Raw genomic sequence first — 23248 nt, 5'->3', positions numbered from 1 at the left:
AAACAGGAGATAGGCTCCTGGCCCTAGGGGCCTCATGGCTCGGCAAGGCTACTTACTTATGTATTTTGGAAATACATATTTGTACATTTCAAAACTGTGTACATTGGTGACTATAACTATAATCTACCTGATCTTGAGGCCTACAAAATCGGGATTTTTTTTGTTTGTTTTTAACCCATTCTGACCGGGCACCCATTTTGGTGTCAGCATCATGTTGTGCTTTAGCTATTTAAAAATAGCAGATCTACAAGCTCATATCGCGCCACCGAGTGGCGCGATACGAGCTTGTAGGTCTGCTATTTTTGAAAAATCGAAGAGCGACTGACATTTCTAGAATCTGATCTCAGGTCAGAATGGGTTCATCAGACCAGTGTGTGTCCGGCGGAAACCTCGTATGAATCTGATCTCAGGTCAGAATGGGTTAATCTATCTAGTCAACTAGTACCAACAAGGTTGACTAGTGGATTTACTAGTGGACTAGTAAACTAGTGGACTAGTTGCTTAATGCCCTATACTGCACATCAGTTTGTAGAGCTTCGAGACTTACTTTATTTTAAGGCAACAAAAAATGCAACGTTTCGACCTGACTAGGTCTTCATCAGGCAAATATTTGCCTGTGTCACACCCCTGTGGTGCTGGTTGGTTTAGGATGTCACTGTCCCATTTGTTGTACTGGCTCAAAGCCTGGAGGCTACTGTATGTCGGGGGTTTGGTCGTTGTGGGAGTGAGCTATAAAAGCTGTCGCCTTTTTGTGACTCTGGGAGTCAGACGGGGGTTTCCATACATGACAGGTCATGTAAGTTTGTCTCCTACTCGAGTAAAATCCATATACTCCATAACTCTGAATTCTTGTGTTGCTTCATTATCATTATTATGAATTGTCCTTTTGAGCACGTGTCCCACAGACCGCCTTTACACCTGGCATTGAGATGTTCAACACAATCTTCTCCGTAAAGCAGTGATACTACTCACCCTTTTTCATTTCAAAGACCACCCCCGGGGTTGATATGTACTGTATCAGGTCAGGTTCTTTAGTTCAGGATCCATGATATACCCTCTCTATATGTAAGACAAAGAACTGTCTAAATTAAACTAAAATGTGTGGAGTTCTCATGTTCTCCCCCATGTCCCCAAGGGTAGTAGGTATAGGTACACAAAAAACATGCAGTAATCCTGGTCTCTATACTGCCTCCCCCTGGCTAGCGGTGATGCCTGATGGAGGGGAAAGGAACGGCTTGGACTCCTCATGCATAGAAGGAAGCATGAGGTCAGTCCGTTGCTCTCCCAAGGTCGACAGAGGAAGTGTAGCGCCCAGGATTACATTAAAGACACTGGGGAAAAAATGGGTTACAAAAATCGTGGGATATATATATTTTATAATTAAACTAAACTAACAAAGCCTTTGACAAAGGAAAGGAGAATACTCGTTAGGGTCCATTTGGTTCCTAACTATCTCTAATTGAGCTAGGTACCCCCTGGAACTCCCTTAAGGTCCCCATACCCCACTTTGGGAACCCATTAATTAGAGTATGGAGTATTCCTTTCTCTGGGTTTCCTTTATTTTACTAGGCGTCTGTTGCGTTTTGCAGAGTTAATTTATTCATAATTTTGTTTTGACCTTGCCAGAGCTTAGATGGAAAAATGAATGTATATTAATTAATAACCCTGCAGCCTTACCTCGTTCTTTGGCACATTGGCCAAGGGTTTTATGATGGTGGCCAAGGGCACCTGGCACTGTTTAGCCAGGTCAGCGGTGCAGGGGAAGGAGTAGGTGGTGCAGCGCATGAACCTGGGACTGGCGTTACCTGTGGAGAGGACCAGGGGACAGTATGGTTATAATACAGACAGAGTATGAACCTGGGACTGGCGTTACCTGTGAAGAGGACCAGGGGAAAGGATGGTTATAATAGAGACAGAGTATGGACCTGGGACTGGCGTTACCTGTGGAGAGGACCAGGGGACAGTATGGTTATAATAGAGACAGAGTATGGACCTGGGACTGGCGTTACCTGTGGAGAGGACCAGGGGAAAGGATGGTTATAATACAGACAGAGTATGGACCTGGGACTGGCGTTACATGTGGAGAGGACCAGGGGAAAGGATGGTTATAATAGAGACCGAGTATGAACCTGGGACTGGCGTTACCTGTGGAGAGGACCAGGGGAAAGGATGGTTATAATAGAGACCGAGCATGAACCTGGGACTGGCGTTACCTGTGGAGAGGACCAGGGGACAGTATGGTTATAATAGAGACAGAGTATGAACCTGGGACTGGCGTTACCTGTGAAGAGGACCAGGGGAAAGGATGGTTATAATAGAGACAGAGTATGAACCTGGGACTGGCGTTACCTGTGGAGAGGACCAGGGGAAAGGATGGTTATAATAGAGACAGCGTATGGACCTGGGACTGGCGTTACCTGTGAAGAGGACCAGGGGAAAGGATGGTTATAATAGAGACAGAGTATGAACCTGGGACTGGCGTTACCTGTGGAGAGGACCAGGGGAAAGGATGGTTATAAATAGAGCAGGGGTGGGCAACTTTGACAATGGAGAGGGCCACTATATTTCCATTTGTGGCAGTGGTGACCGAACGGTTTGCGGAGCGGTCTTGATATCGGAAGGTCGCTAGTTCGTATCCCCGGACCGGCACGTTAAAATTACCACCGCTGAAGTGCCCTTGGACAAGGCATTGAACCCCTACCATGAAATGTTCTATGAGCAGGGCCTGGCTGTAAACAAGTTCTTGAGCTTAGTCCAGTTACCCTGGGTAAACATAGTACCTTTACTTTCTTTAGTCCAGTTACCCTGGGTAAACATAGTACCTTTAGTCCAGTTACCCTGGGTAAACATAGTACCTTTAGTCCAGTTACCCTGGGTAAACATAAACATTTCCTTTCCACACTCACTCCCTAGAGGGCCATATTACTAATTTACTGTCGTAGCGAAAATAGCCGATCTACAAGCTGTAGATCGGCTATTTTTTGCTATATTTGAATTGAAATCTTGAAAAAAGAAATGCTATTTTTGAATTGGAATCCTGAAAATTTAAATTTTTTATGTCATTTCAAATGCCTTCAATTATACTTGTGTTGCGCATTGAGCTACTAATTTAGACTGAAGTAATTAAAGCGGCTCATGTTTGCATGTTGTGGAATTGTAAACAGCTGAAACCAATATTATATCAGTGTTCTGACATTAACCTGAGGGCCACATTGAGTGAAGGTGGGGGGCTGCATGTGGCCCCCGGGCCGCCAGTTGCCCCACCCCTGTAATAGAGTATGCACATCCATCAGGACATGCCCCCCCCTCATCTAGACTGAGTGGCAGAACATTGAGCAGCATGGAGTGTTGGAGTTTGGAAGCGCTCGTTGGAAATCACGCAACCGTCCTGCGTACCACCTGTTTCTAAATGTCACATAATGCAGGAGGCAGAAAAATGTTGTGTTATTGAAAACAAGCACTTCCAAACTCTGACACATAATCAAATGCAGGTAATTTATTGACAGAAAGTAGCTCATAACGTTTCTATGGTGGATTTTCATGAAACAAAAACTTTGCAGATAGAAAGAGGATCATTCAAGATTTTCGTTCAGCTGCAATGTTGGTGAGTTTAACATTGTTTAATGCAATCAGACAGGACTTTTCTGTTTGGATGAATGGGCTGTCAAGGCTAGAAAGTAGTTTTTGGGGCGTTTTTTGCGGTTGTGCACAATAAGAGGACATGATATAATGTTGTTGGGTCAGTTACCTTGGTCCTGTACTGTGTAGTCGGTGGTGACCAGGGGGGGAACTTGGCCTCGGAGGTTTGTGGTGTAAAGCTGTCCGCCTCGCTTCGCCTGGTCGTCCTCGATGACTTGCGTCTAAAAACAGGAGTTAGTCACAAGGTTAGCTTTATCAAGGTTAGCTTTATCAAGGTTAGCTTTATTGTCCCAAGGCAGCGGTGGCCGAACGGTTTGCGGAGCGGTCTTGATATCGGAAGGTCGCTAGTTCGTATCCCCGGACCGGCACGTTAAAATTACCACCGCTGAAGTGCCCTTGGACAAGGCATTGAACCCCTACCATTAAATGTTCTATGAGCAGGGCCTGGCTGTAAACAAGTTCTTGAGCTTAGTCCAGTTACCCTGGGTAAACATAGTACCTTTAAGTCCAGTTACCCTGGGTAAACATAGTACCTTTAGTCCAGTTACCCTGGGTAAACATAGTACCTTTAGTCCAGTTACCCTGGGTAAACATATAATAGTACCTTTAGTCCAGTTACCCTGGGTAAACATAGTACCTTTAGTCCAGTTACCCTGGGTAAACATATAATAGTACCTTTAGTCCAGTTACCCTGGGTAAACATAGTACCTTTAGTCCAGTTACCCTGGGTAAACATATAATAGTACCTTTAGTCCAGTTACCCTGGGTAAACATAGTACCTTTAGTCCAGTTACCCTGGGTAAACATATAATAGTACCTTTAGTCCAGTTACCCTGGGTAAACATAGTACCTTTAGTCCAGTTACCCTGGGTAAACATATAATAGTACCTTTAGTCCAGTTACCCTGGGTAAACATAGTACCTTTCTTTTCCTTTCCCTTGGCGGAAAGATAATAGTAAAATAGTAAAGAAATACACACAACAAACATTCAAAATGCTAAGACTAAAATCTAAGAACAGGGCAATTGTGGCCAAATTTGACTGCCATTGGATTGTTTTAGAATTTTGTCATGTCATGTCATGTCATATGAAAGCAGGGAATCATAGCTTCAAATTGACATATTGGTTATTCAGTTTGACCCACCAGTTTTGGAGATATGGCTTATAGAGTAATGTCTTGCAGAAAACAGCGAGTTGAGAAAACAGGCTTGAAAGGTTCACTTCTGTGGTCTGTAACATTACACCTAGCTACATGTTTAAGCATTTATTTCATATTTACATGTCGATTTCAGCTCTGACACTTATTTCAGACATGCTCTAGTATGTGAAGAGTCTGCCTGTGCGATTAACTCATTTTGGATAAAAAAAACTAAATTCATGACATTCAATAGTAGCAAAGTCAACAAAAGTACATTAGTGGGCAAATATGTGCAAAGAGGCAAGAATAAAGTGCTATCTTCTGTTCAGCAGCTGAATAGCAGCCGGGACAAAGGATAGTTTGAACCGATTAGTCTTTGTATAACTTAACATCAGAGACACGACGTGATCCAATTATCCAACAATGCAGCAGGCAAAAGGGAGGGGGAATTATCGCTCCCCCCCCCCCCCCCCCCCCCCCCCACACAGTACTATAGTTTCGCCCAGGACGATATTCGATGCGTATGCACCGTCCCAGCAAATGACGTAATGACTACTTGTGCCTGATACGGCAGTGGTGCCAGATTACATACATGTATACATAGGAGCATTACCTTTAATCCTCCCGACACTAAAACATATCGTCATTTACGTCACCATCGAAAACCAATTACAGTACTTGCGCGCTCTGCTTGCACACGAGTAGGCCACTAAGTACTAGTGTGCAACAAGCAAGTAGGCAGTAGTGCAGTTCTAGTTGTTTGTTTTTTTTCACGTCATGATTATGAATTGAATTATACCCAGGACCTGAATGGAAACAAGACCGCAAGACAGACTTTCTCGACTTTCTTAGAGTAGACCAAGTGACTGTACTCTGTACCGTTTACATTTCTGCCTGAGACATACTGTATGGTAGCTACTCGCTATAATGTCAAATGTATTCTACTACAGTAGAGGTTCAGGCCACTACGTGGCCCTCACGTGGCTCAGGATGTAGAGCAGGTCGTCCAATGATCCATGGGGTCAGCGGTTCGAATCCCGGCTCCTCCTCCTCCTGTCCTACATGTGGAAGTGTCCTTGGGCAAAGACACTGAACCCTACATTGCCTCCAATGAGTCGGTCGGTGTGAGCTCGCCACCGTCGGTGTGTGAATGTGGGGAAGTGAGGACTGACCGCTTCACCTCCTAATGTATGAATGAATGGACTATTGTGAAGCGCTTTGAGTAGGAACGTAGTGCATAGAAAGGCGCTATAAAATACAATCCATTGTTATTATTAACCCATTCTGACCTGGGAACGATTCTGCAAATGTCTTCTAAATCCTGACTGTTTTCTTGAACAAGCTAGGTTTTTCTATGCCGGTCGTTCTCAAACACTTTCATGTCACTTTTCACGATTCTTAAAAAATAGCAGATCTACAAGCTCATAGCGCGCCACCGAGTGGCGCGCTACGAGCTTGTAGATCTGCTATTTTTCAATAGCTAAAGCATAACGTAATGCTAACACCAAAAGGGGTTCCCGCAGAATGGTTTAAAGGACAACTTTAGTTTTTTTCAACCAAGGTTCATGTTTTAGGTTATTAGAGAAAGTAAAAGATGAGTGTTATTTTTGAGTGGTGCAACCACTCCTACAACCAGCTTGCAATGTCCTCGTACCTGTTTGTTTGTTTGTTTGTGTGTCTGTCTGTTTGTTTGTTTGTGTGTCTGTCTGTGTGAGCATGAGTATGTGACTTAATAATAGCAGTAGGGGGCGCCAGAAACAGTGAGAGGGGTAGTGACTCTAATGAGAGAGAGTGAGAGAGAGAGAGAGAGAGAGAGAGAGAGAGGGGGGGGGGGGGGGGGGGGGGGGGAATTGCACCACTCAGTTCACACGTGTGTGATTTTTTTTTCCATTTGCTGCTTTCTTTCGTTTTAGGGATTTTAGCTGTTTTGTACAGGGGGGCGGGGGCATTCGAGCATGGTGCTAAATATGTATTTTTTTACAAAATATTATGGAGATTTATTTTTTTATTATTTACTATAGCCCTAATAAACCCCAGGAAATTACATCTGGCCACAAATAAATCATAGGATCTACTGAATGTGAAGGTAGCCTACTGGGGGGAAGCCACACTGTGTGTCATAGGCTCAATGTCAGTTTGACACATTCAGTAGATCTCGTGATGTTTTGTGGCCAGATGAAATTTCCAGGGGTTTATTAGGACTATAGTAAATAATTTAAAAATAAATCGCTATACAATGTTGTAAAAAAATACATATTTAGCCCCATGCTCGAATGCCCCCGCCCCGCTGTCAAAAACAGCTAAAATCCCTAAAACGAAAGAAAGCAGCAAATGAAAAAAAAAGAACACTCATCTTTTAGTTTCTCTAATAACAAACTAAAACATGAACCTTGGTTGAAAAAAACTAAAGTTGTCCTTTAAGCTCTGTTTTCATGATGGAGAAGATAGGCTGGGCATGCGAGGTTATAGGTATGCTGGTTCAGTGAGTGAAGGTATGTGTGATCCCATGATGAGTATGGTCTACTCACAGTGCTGGGGATGGAGTCAGGGTCCAGTTTCTTCTGAGGAGGGCCCGCCATTTGGGACCCTGCTCCAGGGAAGGCCCCGGGGAAACCGGGCTGAGGCCCCGCCATCGGGCCCCCAAACTGACCTGGACAGGGGAGCAAAGTCAAATTGGATCATTCTTATCTGCAGTGGGAAAATGACACCGTATGTTTATTATTTTGTTGAATAAAACCTACTCTGTAGAATAGAACATTTTGAACTTGTTTATCAGTGGAAATTAGATGAATGATGTGTGTTGTGTTCAAGTGTTGTGTAAGAGAGGGCTGGTTGAGAACAGTACAGTAATCCAGATTATTTCAGTATTGTGCAGCTAATTTGTTATATTTTTATTTTATTATTTTTATTAATATTATTAGTTATTATATGGAGATCCCTGATGTCATCAATATTGGCCAGCAACTCTACATCTGACCTGTCAGAACCTGTTCTGACATTCCATATGTTGATCCTTCCCCATCCATCCTTCCTCTTTGATGTCTCCCTTTTGACTGATACCTGTCCATTCAAACTCTATAGATGAAATTATTAGTGCAGCCGCGCGCCCAGGCAGCCGGTGAAAACTAGAGTTCTCAATAGGCCCGAAAGGACAGAATTCATTCCATATGTTGATCTGACCCCACCCCCCCCCCCCCCCCATGTAAAAGCGCCAGCGCCTGCCCAGCAGTCTGCTGTCACCCAGGCGGATCTGTTGATCTGACCCCCCATTCCAAAGCGCTCGCCCATAGTCTGCTGTCACCCAAGCGGATGGGTGGTCGCCTTACTGGTATTATTCCACCGATATCTCACTATCTAAACACTTGTTTGTTGCTTTTGCAGCTATATTTATTATAAATGATACGTAGCTTGCAGAGTTAGTTCAGTCAGACATACTCAAGGGGTTTCATGCTGTGCTCAAAGGGCGCATACATATACTCAAGGGGTTAATATGCTGCTTTACTATGTGGGCGTATAAGTGTGTGCAAGTCCCACACGTCATTCGCTGATGTGGCAGTCAGCTGACCAATTGGGCGGGCTACTTAAGCTCACTAGACTGCATGCTTCTTCCTGCCTTCCTTCTGTTATTAGTTCTGTTTGCTCCCACCACCACCCCAGCACCACCAGGGGCTCTGTTATTAGTTCTGTTTGCTCCCACCACCACCACCCCAGCACCACCGGTGGGCTCTGCTATTTATGCTCCCCATTGGGGTTTTATTGTATATCTATCTGCTAATGCTGTATATATCTAAATGCTGCAGAGCTGAACGCTGAAGAGAAATATCATATGCACACTTGTATTCTCATTTCTATAATAAATATTGGTTAAATCTATTCGGTGAGTTGTCTGACTGACTGAAATGTTATTATTTCCCCAGTTACCTCCTGGCTGTTGAGGGTACCCAGGAGGAGTGGCAGGGCCTGGGCCAGGCTGCTGGAACCCCCCAGGGCCTGGTGGAGGCTGCTGGAAGCCCCCTGGTCCAGGCGGCTGCTGGAACCCCCCAGGTCCGGGGCCAGGCGGCTGGAAGCCCCCGGCGCCTGGTGGAGGTGGTCCGGGGAAGGGTCCTCTCATGCCTGCCATCGGGGGGCCTGCCATGCCCACCATGCCCGTCGGGGACATGCCCTGTGGTGGAGCCTGCATCTGGGGGGACATCTGGGGTGACTGAGGGCCAGGAGCCATCGGTGGTGGCCCCTGGCCCATGGCCGGACCAGGGGGGATCTGGAGAGGTGGAGGGGCCACAGAGCCCACCGGAGGAGGAGGGCTTTGCATGGGCCGTGGCGCTGCATGTGGGAGAAGAGAGGGAACGTCTTGGTTATCCTCTGTGGTCGGGTGAGTTTTTAACTGTCATTCTGGGATCATTCAGGGACGTGCACACATAGACATCAAAGGGGGCTTCAGCCCCTGCCCTTTTACCCCGTCTGTAAAACAACTGCCCTCTCCAGACCAACGGATGCAGCATTTATACTATGGTGAAAGAAATGCAAATGCCACTTTGTTTTGCGTTGAACAAATTTGTTTAGAAATCCAGGTCGTGCCACGCATCTCCGCTAGCTAAAGAGTGCTGTTTTGAGCCCCGAAAATAGCTGATCTACAAGCTCACAACACGTTGCGCTGTGAGCTTGTAGATCAGCTATTTTTGTATAAAAGTGCCCTGTTACGGGATTTCAGCCCCTGCCTCTCTAACACACTCTGTACCATCCCTGTTCAGGAAGCATTATTGACAAACCGGTGTAACCAATAATCATTAATAATAATCATGATAAATGCCAATAATACAGCATACAAGTCTATTAGTTGTGACTCATCACAGTCTGCATTAGTTGTGACTTGTGAGGGACTCATCTACCAGAATCAGAATCCTTTTGCCTCTGTGTGGTTGGTGCATTTTAAAAGACAATGTATTACAAAATGCAATTACACACACTAGCTTAAAATACAAACATTTTATGGAAGGGCTTGGCATTCTCCCCGTGTCCCCTAGGGTAGGTACCCTCACAAAAAACATGCAGTAATCCTGGTCTCTAAACTGCCTCCCCCTGGCCAGCCGGGGCGCCTGATGGAGGGGAAAGGAACTGGTTGGAATAACGTGTTCCTTCCACGCGCTACGTCCAACCAGGGAAACTCCCCCCTGTCAGGTGTAAAGGAGCAACTTGGACACTCAGGCATGAAGGAAGCATGAGTTCAAGTCCGTTGCTCTCCCCAGGTTGGCGGAGGGTGTGTAGAGCCCAGGATCACATTAGATAATTGACACAGGGTGAAACAACAAAAATAATATTTAGAAAAAAGGAAGGGCTTTGCATGCAAAGACACTGACCAGCATATGCTGTACAAGGATATACGGTAAATATTGAATACTATTTAAGAGTTATAGAATAAATATTAATTTGTGTTTGTACATTATATTACTGCACATTAATTATTACTGCACAGGAGGTGGCCTAGTAGGCCTATAATCAGAGGTGAGAAGTACATTTGTGACCGAATACAGTGGTTTGAGACACAAGTAGGCCATGGTAATTTTTCAATTTTTGAATTATTTGAATTATGAAACTGCAGAATGTAAGCTTTCGTATGATATACTGTTCATTGAAATAGGAAAATGTTTGAAGAAGATATGCCTCTTTTAAACTTGTTAACCCATTTTGGGGCGGGAACCCCTTTTGGTGTTTTAAACATTATGTTATAAAGCTATTGGAAAATAGCAGATCTACAAGCTCATAGTGCGCCACCAAGTGGCGCGCTACGAGCTTGTAGGTCTGCTATTTTTTTTTAATCGTGAAAATATTTATTTCAGAAAACTGGAGGCCTAAATGGGTTACACAAAAGAACACAAAGTACATACAAAGTACAGTTCATTAAAGGACCACTTCGCCACTTTTCAACGTATCTTCATATAATAGGTCTTCACTAATAATCATGATAAAATGGCACGATTTTTTTCTACTCAGTCTGTGTCTCATAGGAGGGCTGTGGGCAGTTTAGAAACCGTCTTCCAGTGACATCATCATTAGGCAGACATTTTTTGAAACAAGATTTTTTTACAAAAATGTTTAGATTTTCATTATCGTGAGAACGATGGCTTCCATTTTCGCATTGCAACTTTTCAGGACTAGAAATACTGCAGTTTCTATTAGCTTGGATTCCCCATCGATGATGTCACTGGAAGACGGACACAGAGAAAAACTGCGCCATTTTATCATGATTATTAGTGAGGACCTATTATATGAAGATAGGTTGAAAAGTGGTGAAGTGGTCCTTTAATGGTTTTTCTATTGTTTATTGTTGTGGAAACTGCGCCCTATACTCGCCGTGAAGCCCAATAATTGCATGTTGTTTAGTTCTAACAAACGGCGGTTAGCGTTAGCCAGATTTACCGTAGCTGCCCAAGTTCATAGCGCCCATCTGATTGGTGAGCTGCTGTGCAGGAGGCGGGGCCTGGGAAGCCATGTTGTTGTTGTATTGGGAATGAGGAGGTTGTCCATAGGCGGTGGGGGGGCCCGCTGGAGGTGCAGGGTACCTGAAGGGGTTAAAGAACAATCAGAAAAATACTCTGTCTGTGTGGAGTTAGCATGTTATCCCCGTGTCCCCTAGGGTAGGTACCCTCACATGTTCTCCCCGTGTCCCCTATAGGGTAGGTACCCTCACATGTTCTCCCCGTGTCCCCTAGGGTAGGTACCCTCACAAAAACATGCAGTAATCCTGGTCTCTATACTGCCTCCCCCTGGCCAGCCAGAGCGCCTGATGGAGGGGAAAGGAACTGGTCGGGATAACGTGTTCCTTCCACGCGCTACGTCCAACCAGGGAAACTCCCCCCTGTCAGGTGTAAAGAAGCAGCTTGGACTCCTCATGCATAGAAGGAGGCATGAGGTCATTCCCCCCCCCCAGGTTGGCAGAGGAAGTGTAGCGCCAAGGATTACGTTAGACAATTGGCACAGGGTGAAAAAACTGGGTTGCAAAATTGTGGGATAAAGATTATAAGAAAAAAAAAGAAAAATACTCCCGTGCCAGAATAGTTATAGAAAACCACATTAGCATCATCTTCAGTGACACAAGAGTTCAGCTGACACCAATTGACTCTAATCATTGGTCATTAGGTAGGATTTATACTGCACGATGCAAACCCAACTTTAAAGTTCAAGTAGTTTAGCAGAGGGTGAGAGAGCTGAGATTCACTGAGACTTTGCTTGGCTCTATGACATAATTGATAAAAACAATACACAAATCCAATCCAATCCACTTCATATATAGAGCATATTTAAAACAACAATGTTGAACCAATGTGACGTACGCTGAGTAAAAAATACTAAGAGTAAAACAATAAAAAAGGGGGGGAAAAACATAAGCAGAAAGTTAAAAGAGATAAAGCAACAGAAAGAAACACATAGTATAGAAACATTGACTCATTCTGGATTAAAAGCAGTGCTGTAGCCTAGCATCTTTTTTCAGACGGTTTACCATAATTATTCCCTGCGCGACATGCGCTCATGTAGCTAGCCTATACGCTTGTGCGTGGTCAATGGACGAAATGATTAGCAGATGGTATACGCTTTTTTCCCCAAAAACTTTGGCACGGCCTAATACCTAATACCAGTCCCGCCCCCCTCGAGACAGACCCGGAAAAGAAATCCCTGTTCATTTATCCTCATAGACTTTTCAAAAAGTATTTATTTAAAGACATTTTAAGCCTCGTACAAAGCCAACTGGAGTTGTGACAAATCATGACAACAAACATAATACTTAGAAAGAAGAAGAAAACGGAAGGTTAGGAACACTTTTTTGTTGTTTTTCTTCTTTGTAATTATTAGTTTGGTCCAAAATATTGTGTTTGTTGTCATGATTTGTCACGACTCAGTTGGTTTTGTCCGTGGCGTAACCGTCTTTAAATAAATACTTTTTGAAATGTCTATGAGCAGGGTTGGGAAGTAACGGATTACATGTAATCCGTTACTGTAATCAGAGTAAAAAAAAAACGTAACTGTAACGTCTTAGAGTACATTTTAAAATGTGTAATCTGGATTACAGTAACGGGGGTTACATGAGGATTACATTCTCCCCTTCCCCTCATTAATTTTACAAACAAGTTATAAATTATTATAACACCAAACGGAATGGATTGGAGTTGATCGCAGCGCGCACCTCTCTGACTCTGTGGAAAAATCCTCACAGTGGAGGCTGCTGCTGGCGGTGTTGCCAATTTGCGAGAGAAATAAGCAACCAGGTCTATGAAAACAAGCCCAAAAGAAGCGACTATAAAAGGCCACACGAGCACTTCAAAGCTATATATATCGTCCATTAAACAATGTGCATATTTATATATGTTGGCTATTTGAAAATAGACGATCTACAAGCTCACAACCGTTCTACCATTATTTACAAGCAACTTCAGAAAAATAAGCCCAATGTGGCTTATAATAATCAGACCAGGCAACACTGCAGAGATACTAGATAGGAGAGCATATGATATATTGGATTAGGGATAAATAATGGGTAGCGCAGTCTTCTCTTTTAGGTCAAATACAATGAGGCTTTTTATTTAAAGAGTAGCCTACGGGGTATAAATATAATTGTATAGGGCTGAGTTATTTGTAGACTATATAAATTAGTCTTTACTGACTAGTCAATGTTTTAAACTCATGCCATGTCTATCTAAATGAGTGTCAGCCAGGAATGTCAAAAATAGTTTTTATTTGCCACTTTGACCACACATGGATGAAGTTGTTGGTTGTCAAAGTTGTTGGTTGTCAAAGTTGTTGGTTGTTGTCAATCAAACAATCAAAATGGTTCTGTAGGTCAAGATGCATTTTTCTTATGATCTGTTATAAGTTGACACAATGACTCTACAGTAATGTAACTGTTCAGAGAGGTCAAATTCTTAACAATGAAATGACCTTAACCATATTTCAGTTGTCCTTATCTTAATTTCATAGGCTCAACATTCTTGTCTATCAATGGTAAAACTTGTATTATCTAATTAAATTGAGTTTTACTTAAAAGTAATTGAAAAGTAACTGAAAGTAACTTGTAGTTACTTTTTAAATGGAGTAATCGGGATTACGTTACTGACTACATTTTTTAGCAAGTAACTTGTAACTGTAGGGGATTCCTTTTTAAAAGTAACCCTCCCAACCCTGTCTATGAGGAAAGATTATTTCCTGGGCCTGGCGTCGTCATGAATTTTATTGAAACACAGGCAAGTTTTGAGCCACCATAACATGCGGTGGAAGATCGTTCTACAGTTTTGGGACACTACAGCGGAAAATGACCAAAACAAAGAAGGCCTTGTGGTTTTTTGTTTTGTTAAATAAACGTCAAAAATATATCGCTGGTCTCCCACAATGCAGCCATTTTCAAACGCTGGTCTTGTTGTATCTTCAACACTGACCCACGCCATCCTTGTCCGTTTTAGAATCCAAAGTTCCAAAGTCATTAGCAATCAGTTACCAACATGACGCGTCTGCCTGTCTACTAGGGCTGCAACCACTAGTCGAACTAATCAAGTTCATTGATTATATATATTTGTTTTTTTTAAATCGATATTTTTTTATTAAACAAAATAATCGATTTTGGGAAAATATTTTTTCCTTGAATGATTTATTTACATAGAGAATATAGCAGATATACAAGTGGATCAGCTATTTTCACACCATCGTATAAAAACAGGGTTTATGTAGTTAATCACACAAATAATCATTAATAATAATTAATGATTTAGGAAAAAAAACAATTAAATGTAGGTGATTTGTTGATATACTGTATATAAACAGTGTAGTTTATATACCTATACATAAACATGCTTCTCGATTAATTGAAAAATTAAGCAATGGAATAATCGTTAAAACAATGATGGCACTAAGCATTTATTTTTTACTATAGAGCTTGACCGATATATCGCTCTGGCCGATATGGTCTGTCATTATTTGGCTTTTTAATTTTTTTATTAAATAAAATAAAGTTCCAGTGTATGAGTTAGTTGCTTAGTACATTTGTGAAATGACATGACTTAGATCATATCATTTCTAATGATGTACCGAATATGCAGAAACATAGTATATGCAATTAATGCATTCAAAAGAGATGAATAAATGTTTTATGGACCCATAATAGTGATTATTATTTAAGTTACGTTTTGCCATAACCATTTATTTTGCCATAAATCAGGTATAGATTTAAGGTACGGTCATGACAGCAATGGTAGGGAAAGAAATAATATAATATTAATCATATTCGGATATTCGGTAAACTGTTTCCTATATTCGGTATTCGGTTTCGGCCAAGAATTTCCCTTTTGGTGCATCCCTAATCATTTCACAAACATGATTATATTGCGTTTCAAAGGACGGCTGCTGCTGTGTGAATGTTACCTCTGTGTTGAGCTCCATTCTGTTGGGGATTTGGGCTGTAATGACTAGACGCCGGTGCTGGAGGGGGCATCGCGCCAGGAGAGGACACAGGAGGTTTCATCACACCTGAGGGAGGCAATTTAGCAGTCAGGGGACAGTCTGTCGCTGAGTGTTGTGCGGTGCTGTGCATGCGTCTGTCCTTGTCCACACTTGGCCTTAATTTGGTGTATTTGAGTCAAGCTCACTTGCGGACACATGTGAGCTTGTATGGGCTACTCTCAGCATAGAGACTTGGTGTAGAGGGAAAAAGGAGGGTGTAGAGGGGTGTGGTCGCGGATCTGCAGTCAATGAAGTATGTATATATAGGGTTTAAGTGGTTAAAAACCAATAAGACATGTCGACCACCATCTATCCATCCATCAATTCCTCATCGGCTTCCCCCTGTTTAAAAGTATACACAGTTCCTTGGAACAATGCAGCTATGTTACAATTCACATTTCAAATAGCGGTTTACATTTAAGACTAGACATTAAACACGACAAGCTATATTCCTTTCAAGATGCGTTAGCATTTGAAAGCAAAGAGATTTTTTCAAAACAGTGCTTAGTAGTAATTAGGAGCCTACTATACTGTAACATTATTCAGCTGACCGCACAATCTGAAAGTAATAAAATATACGAACAGACCATGAAAATAACATGAAAAAAGACTAATATACATTCCTGCCATGCTCAGTCTTTCAAAACCCGAGGATTGTATAATTCACACTGCTGTATGTCTAAAATATAATGACATGGTAATGTCAGATACATAAATAGCATCCATGCCTGGAGGAAAAGCCTGGGAAAGCAAATCCTTTATTGATGCGTCAGGTGAATTTACACGAATACTAGTACAGTAGGTCAACTGCATTTTTCAGTCTATGACACGTACTTCAGGTATGTTTTCAGATCTATTTGAAGGAGGTTGTGAATGAAGTTAGTGTAACCCGACTACATCCACACTACACACTGATCCTCTGTGAGAATGAACGTGAGGTAACGTACACCTTCCAGACCGGGTATAACAAGACCAAACGTGTCTATAGGTAAACCTTTTTTAACCCATTTTGGGCGAGAACCCCTTTTGGTGTTATTGGCTATTGAAAAATAGCAGATCTACAAGCTCATAGCGCGCCACCGAGTGGCGCGCTATGAGCTTGTAGGTCTGCTATTTTTTTTTTAAATCATGAACATGTGGTGCAAAGCTTTGAATAATATACTCTTTCAGAGCGAACGTTTTTAACTAAAATCTTTGCTTCTGGGAGGGGAGGTCCCTGAAACAACACATTTTCAGATTGGGGTCAGCGGCCAATTTCATTTTTGGGGGTCCTTGACATGAAATATTGAGAACCACTGATTTGGGTTTTCAAAAAAAAAATACATTTAAAAATGTCTACGTCAGGCCTAAATGGGTTAAGAATGTCTTTATGCATTGTTTTGACGATGGGGAAATTCAAAGCAGCAACACTTGTAATGTAAGACACTTCACCTGCTGACGGAGGAACGGAGAAGGCCTGCGGCGGTCCCCCGTAGTGGCTGTACATCGGCTGAGCGGGACCCGACCCAAAGCCGGCGGGGTAGCCCCCCATCCCGGGCTGGGCCTGGGAGTAAGGGGGTGTCGCGACATAGCCCGGTTGACTCATTCTGGTGGGGATCTTGCAGGGATGACTGTCAGGGTCTTCTCATACCAACCAAGACGAATGGGTTTCCGAGTGACACAGCCTGTGAAATTTCAAAAAAATATTCCGTGTTAGATTTGTTTTGTATACCCTTCCATCCTGATGTGTTTAAAGCATTCTGGGCGAGAACCTCTTTTGGTGTTAGCATTAGGTTATGCTTTAGCGGGGTGCATACTTAGTTTAGACTTGTCGTTGGTTAGACATGGGTTAAGGTTAGGTTTAGGTGTGCTGCCCCGTGGGAGGTTTAGGGGCAGCGGTGGCCGAATGGTTTGCGGAGCGGTCTTGATATCGGAAGGTCGCTAGTTCATATCCCCGGACTGGCACGTTAAAATTACCACCGTTGAAGTGCCCTTGAGCAAGGCATTGAACCCCTACCATGAAATGTTCTATGAGCAGGGCCTGGCTGTAAACAAGTTCTTGAGATTAGTCCAGTTACCCTGGGTAAACATGGTAACTTTGCTTTGCTTTAGGTTTGTAGTTGTAGGACTAATGACTGGTCTAACCAACAATGACTAGTCTAAACCAACAACTGTCTAAACTAAGTACTGCACCCGCTTTAGCTTGGCGCACTATGATCTTGTAGATCTGCTATTTTTGAGCAATCGAAGAACGACTGACATAGAAACACAGCTTTTTCAGAAAACTGTCAGGATGTAGAAGACATTTTTTGGAATCTGATCTCAGGTAAAAATGGGTTAATCTCCTATCATGATGACGTTTACCTGTACGATGACTTCATTCAGCTACATTACAGTATTATATGTCTTAAGTCTTGCTTAGTTTTTGGTCTTTCTTGCATCATTGTGGCCTTTATACCATATTGTTAGATTGTTGTAGATTAATCCAAGTGACTGCAACGCTAACAGCTGATGTATAACCCACTCTGAACGGGAACCCATTTTGATGTTCGCATCATGTCGTGCTTTAGCTATTTACAAATAGCAGATCTACAAGCTCATATCGCGCCACCGAGTGGCGCGATACGAGCTTGTAGGTCTGCTATTTTTTGAAAAATCGAAGAACGACTGACATTTTTAGAATCTGATCTCAGGTCAGAATGGGTTCATCAGACCAGTGTGTGTCCAGTGGAAACCTCGTATGAATCTGATCTCAGGTCAGAATGGGATAAACACCAACAGCCATGTGTAACACGAACCTTTGACACTACTCCTGAGAGATAAGCCAGGCTTATCTTTGATAGCACACTCCTCCAGCGATTGTTTTCTATAACACAGGCCTAGACTAGAGTGACTAATTTAGGCCCTGTGTCCTTTCAATACTTTGATAGTATACTATTTCATGGTGGATTGGGCATGATCTTCTTTATTTTAATGCCTTTTTTTAATGGCTGGAATTATATTTGTGCACAGTATAAAATAACTCTAATCTCATGGTAATTTAAAGGGTATGGCCTTGGCCTAACGGGGTGTAAAGCCCTGTGGATTTTGCTGTAGTTAAGCTTGTAAACAAAAAGCCACATCTCGTTAGAATAAATCAATTGTCCTGTCCTACACTGTGTAGACAGAGGAACAGTCAATACAGGAGCTTAAGTATAAGTTGCACAGCTGTTTCCAAGTAGACTTACAGTTAGGCCAACAACAAAATGATGCCTGGTTACACCATATCTGCCGCTCCTTTATATTATCTCTATACAGTACATTACAATACAGTGCCCCTCCTGTAAAACTCATTGCAAAACATTAGTTGAATGAATGCAATAATAATCAAGATCACATCATTGATCACTAACTAGTGTAATAATTGATCAACAAAGTTAGCCCCTATGCTGCCTGCCACTGTCTGCCCACTAAACCCCCGGAAGAATTGCCACGTCAAAGACCGTTATGACCAGCAGAATCGGAGCATCCGTGCCTTTCCTCCACTAGCCATACGGTCCGAATAACCACCTCACAATTGCATCATAGATTCATCATAATGCATAGTGCATAATGCGTCTTATTATTTTCAAGTGCAACAATCAAACAATGCAGCGCCGGGGGACACGTATAATTACAATCGTATAGATATAGACCATATACACAAAACATCTTAAAAATATGAACACGGAAATTGCCTCAAAGTTTCCTATAGCTGCTTTGCGACAGCAGCAGCAAGCAGTACAGTACAGCGTTTATCATCTTGAATACTGTAAAGTCGTGTCGGCTTTGGGGTGACATAGACATTCCATTCCACATCAGCATCGCACAGGTTTTTTGTTTTTTTTGCGTGATCGCATTATTATAATGTTTACTACTAACCTGGTTTTAAGAGGCAGAATGTGTCTATAGAATCCCGTGTTGTGTCTGTATGGGGTGGTGATGGTGATGTGTTGCAGACAGAAGGAAGAAGGGAAGCGGACTCAAAGAGTGCCACGTCAAACTCCACCGTCCACCACGGCTCCACCACCGGGTCGCTATGTTACGTTGTATTACGCACTGACTCCACTAGTACTGACTGACTGGAGCCTCGCGTCGTCACCAGTTCAGATACCAGAGTGGTAGAGTGGCGACACGCCTCTTTGATCTCGCCGCCTATGGGCTATAACATAGTTCCAAACATTGGAACTATCCCATTTGAGATAAGACTGAGCACTTCCGCATTCCATTGTTACAATGGGATGGGAGTCGACGCTATATAGTGTCGCCGCTCTCTTCTTACTAACATTGGAACTATCCCATTGAGATAGAATGAGCACTTCTTTCCGCATTCCGTTGTTACAATGGGAGTCGACGCTATAGTGTCGCCACTCTCTTTACTATTATTACTCTGTTGTCCAGCTCTTCTTCCAGAGGTTCGTGAGGACAAGCCTGGGTGTTTTATTTACTGCTCGGTGCTCAGATCCGCTCTTAGAGAACCGCCTACTGTATCCGGACATTTTTAACACGTCCACATGATATTATAGATTCTGCACGCCCACGTTACTACAGTTTGTGTGTATCCGCCGGCCTGTGCTGCAAACTATACCGAGTCAATTGACTATCTATTACCGAGTGCTGCTAGACCGCTGGACCTTGCACATGTATTGTAAACACAGAGTTGCTATAGTTTATAGTTGATAACTTGATACCTTTAAACAGATCTTAAATCTGAGTTTTTCTCTATACTATTTAAATAGTCCTGAGAAAAATGCTGTTATTTGTCCCAAAGTGACTGCAAAAAGTGCTGCTATTTGTTTAAAAAATAAAGCTAACCTGTAAACACAACAGGAGTTGCTATAGTTGCTACCTTTTACACAGATCTTAATTCTGAGTTTTCTGTATACTTACTATTTAAATAGTCATCATGAGAAAAATGCTGCCCTTTAAGTCCCAAAGTGACAGCAGCTTTTAGTTAAAAATAAATAAAGCTAATACCTGTAAACACAACAGGAGTTGCTAGTTGCTACCTTTTACACAGAGTTTCTGAGTTTTCTGTATACTTACTATTTAAATAGTCCTCCTGAGAAAAATGCTGCCATTAAGTCCCAAAGTGACAAAAAAAAGCTAATAGCTATACCTGTTCTACATAACATAACGATGCAAAGTGACATGGCTCTGTTTACAAAATGCTGTACCCACTTCCAACTGTATATAGTTAACCCAATTTATTTTTCAACTGTTTGTATTGTATTGTGACACTATTGCTTATTGCGTAAACGTTTGTTTTCTAATGCCAATAAAAGCTCCCAAGCCACTAGGCGCACACGGCGCCGCCCGTGCGCATGCGTGAGTGAGACGAGTAGTAGTACACTTCGCCGTGGGGCGGTGCAGCGCCGCCGAAAATAGCCGAGCCACAAGCTCTCAGCGCATCGAGTCCGCAACGCGCTGTGAGCTTGTGGATCGGCGATTTCCGAGCGATCACACGCCAGCATAGCATAGGCGTCACACCAGCCGGCACTGGATACTGAAGGACGGTGATAGCAATTTAGCCTGACAAATTAGGTAGTTTGTGTAGTATTTCAAAATGAAACAAAATAGACTAATAATATTAAGAAAAAACTATAATATTTTAAATGACTTTAACACAGGCTGTGTTTTCTATATTGTCAGGCAATAAAGTGTCAAGCAAAAAGTTAATTATAACATAGATCTAAGATCAGATGCAATGATGTTATTGAGTTTGACCGTCTTATTTGGTTTCGCCTATTAGCCTTGATTTATGATTCATTTAACAGCAATATAGTGCCAGGCCAGCCCATATAGCGTCAAAGAAAACCCAATAAAATAAACAATGTGGCCTAATGATCATGCATTTATTGGAAAGAGTGCAAAACAAGTCCCTGATTGTTTGCATGCACGCATTATGTATACATTCTGATATTAATAGATTGATATCATTATCAACCTTTATTTAATTTCAAATGACAATGAGGACCTTAATTGGTCACACTGACACAAGATCTTTTCCAGTGGTGCCGAGATTAGGGGCCTACAAGTTTGGAGAAAACACAATATTAGAATGACTTTTAAACCGCTTAAAATCAATTAGGCCTATATACTGCCCTCTTTAAGGAAATGACATGGATGAACATATCAAGGAAATATAAATTGAGATGAGATAAGCAATCATAACTGCCTTTTAGTCATGACTCATGCATGCAGGCATGTCGAAACTCGAAACCTCATATCTCCATATTTCAAACTTCGTTTTTCATAAAACATTAAAAGGTATAGCAAAATTATAGGGTTAGCTTGACTCGAGCGTGTATTGCAATGTATTACATTTCATCTAGGCCTATAGCCTATACACCCTACATGCTTGGAATGGAATTGAAAACTGTGTTCCAAATTGTGGATCCATTCTTTGGGCGTGTCGCCCAATTTCTTGAAAGGCTAAATGTTTTGGACATACAAGGTTTCCCCCCGGCCCCGACATTGCCTAATAATATATGCCTTTTTTTGGGGAGGGGACAGCCGGGGGAGTGAGCCGTGAGGAGCGCAACAGGTCGGTCCAAACAACCGCGCATGCTGCATGCAATGCACGGCAGGCTGAGGCAGGCGGGACCGTTCCCCGTGACGTTTCATAGCGGGTTGGACCATGATGCAGGTCTGCCTTAGAGAGAGGGGATGGGAATGACAACACACTGCTGGACTTTAGTTTCCTGGGGGTTCTGTTCGGTGGCGGTGGGTCTTTTTGACTTGACAACTTGATGGTAGTAGCCTAGCGCACACGGAGCCGCGGAGCCGCACCAGACCATGGGTACCGGGGACTACATCTGTATAACGGTGCAGGGTGGCGCCCCGTGGGGCTTCGCTATACACGAGGGGGATGGGGACAGTATCTACAAACCTTTTCTCATTTCACAGGTAATAATAATCACTTTATTTGTATAGCACTTTTTAAAAACAAGTTTACAAAGTGCTTCACATATAGGCTACACAGGTAATTTGTTCTGTACAGTTGTTGTTGTTGTTGTTGTTGGTTATTGTTTATCAGATAACTTTTCTTTAGATTATATAGTTTTGTGTTGTTGGAATGTAAGTATTTTCTCTTAAAGCATCACTAAAGTCTAAAGAGCTGATTGTATAGTATAATATATTATGATAGACATGTCACTCGCCTATGCTTGGACCCGGGCATGCTATAATATTGATAACGTTTTGCCATAGTTGTTGCTGCACAAAACTGTCTCTCATTGGTGAATATAGGCTAATGCCTTATACGCCATGGTTCTCAAAGTGAAATCAGACCAAGGGTTCCTAAGGGGGATTCCAGCTGGGGGTCCCTAAGGGGATTCCAGGGGGTCCCCAGCGGAACAGATTAATATAGCACAATCATTTTCACCACTTTTAACCCTTTATACATCAGCTATTTGAAAATAGTTGACCGGCTATAATGCAGTACTTACAAGCTCGGAGCTTATAATTGTAGATCTGGTATTTTCAAAACATCTGGGGGAAAAACATTAAGAAAAGTTGGAATATAGTTTGAAACATTTTATCAACACGATTCTTGTACTGCTGTCCCCATGTTGGGCACAACATATTTCCAGTATGGGGTCTGCAGCAGCCAAATAATTTTGGGGGTCCTTAATTCCCAATCAGTTGTACCCCTTCCTGTATATAGGTGCACACCCATTCCCTGTCACATTATTCCCAAGGGATCGAAACGTTGAGTCAAATAAACCAGTGGAGCTGAGTTTTTGTTTGTTTGTTGTTGAGTGTTGCAGACTCTATTTTTTCCTCTTGGTACTGCCTTTTGTCTAGCACCTGGGCTAGAGTGGAGGTGCATGCTCTATTTCCTCCCTTAATTCCTTGACATGACAAAGTTAGAGAACCTCTGCTTTTAGTTAGCCTTTATACCCTTTGGCAGACACGGTGAATGAAAGCTGCTGGGAGAACATTAGTTTGGAGCAGCGCGTGTCCCCCATTCTCCATTCTTCTGCGCGTCGGC

At 42.5% G+C, this 23248-nt stretch overlaps 1 protein-coding gene across 1 annotated transcript in view; it reads right to left on the bottom strand.

Annotated features, from left to right (window-relative positions):
• Positions 1–19209, bottom strand: part of sec24d (SEC24 homolog D, COPII coat complex component) — a 57549-nt gene extending 38340 nt beyond the window's left edge. The window contains 9 exon segments of the mRNA XM_083789406.1: positions 1678–1805; positions 3749–3860; positions 7305–7426; positions 8698–9096; positions 11191–11333; positions 15178–15187; positions 15190–15282; positions 16687–16919; positions 19135–19209. Coding sequence (XP_083645532.1) covers positions 1678–1805; positions 3749–3860; positions 7305–7426; positions 8698–9096; positions 11191–11333; positions 15178–15187; positions 15190–15282; positions 16687–16840 — 1161 coding nt within the window. The 5' untranslated portion in view covers positions 16841–16919; positions 19135–19209.
• Between the last annotated feature and the right edge of the window lie 4039 nt (positions 19210–23248).

Source organism: Protomyctophum parallelum (genome assembly GCF_964188405.1).
Source record: "Protomyctophum parallelum genome assembly, chromosome: 18".
Classification (NCBI taxonomy): domain Eukaryota; kingdom Metazoa; phylum Chordata; class Actinopteri; order Myctophiformes; family Myctophidae; genus Protomyctophum; species Protomyctophum parallelum.
The sequence above is the reverse complement of the archived record's forward strand: the minus strand, read 5'-3'. Positions and strand labels throughout refer to the sequence as shown.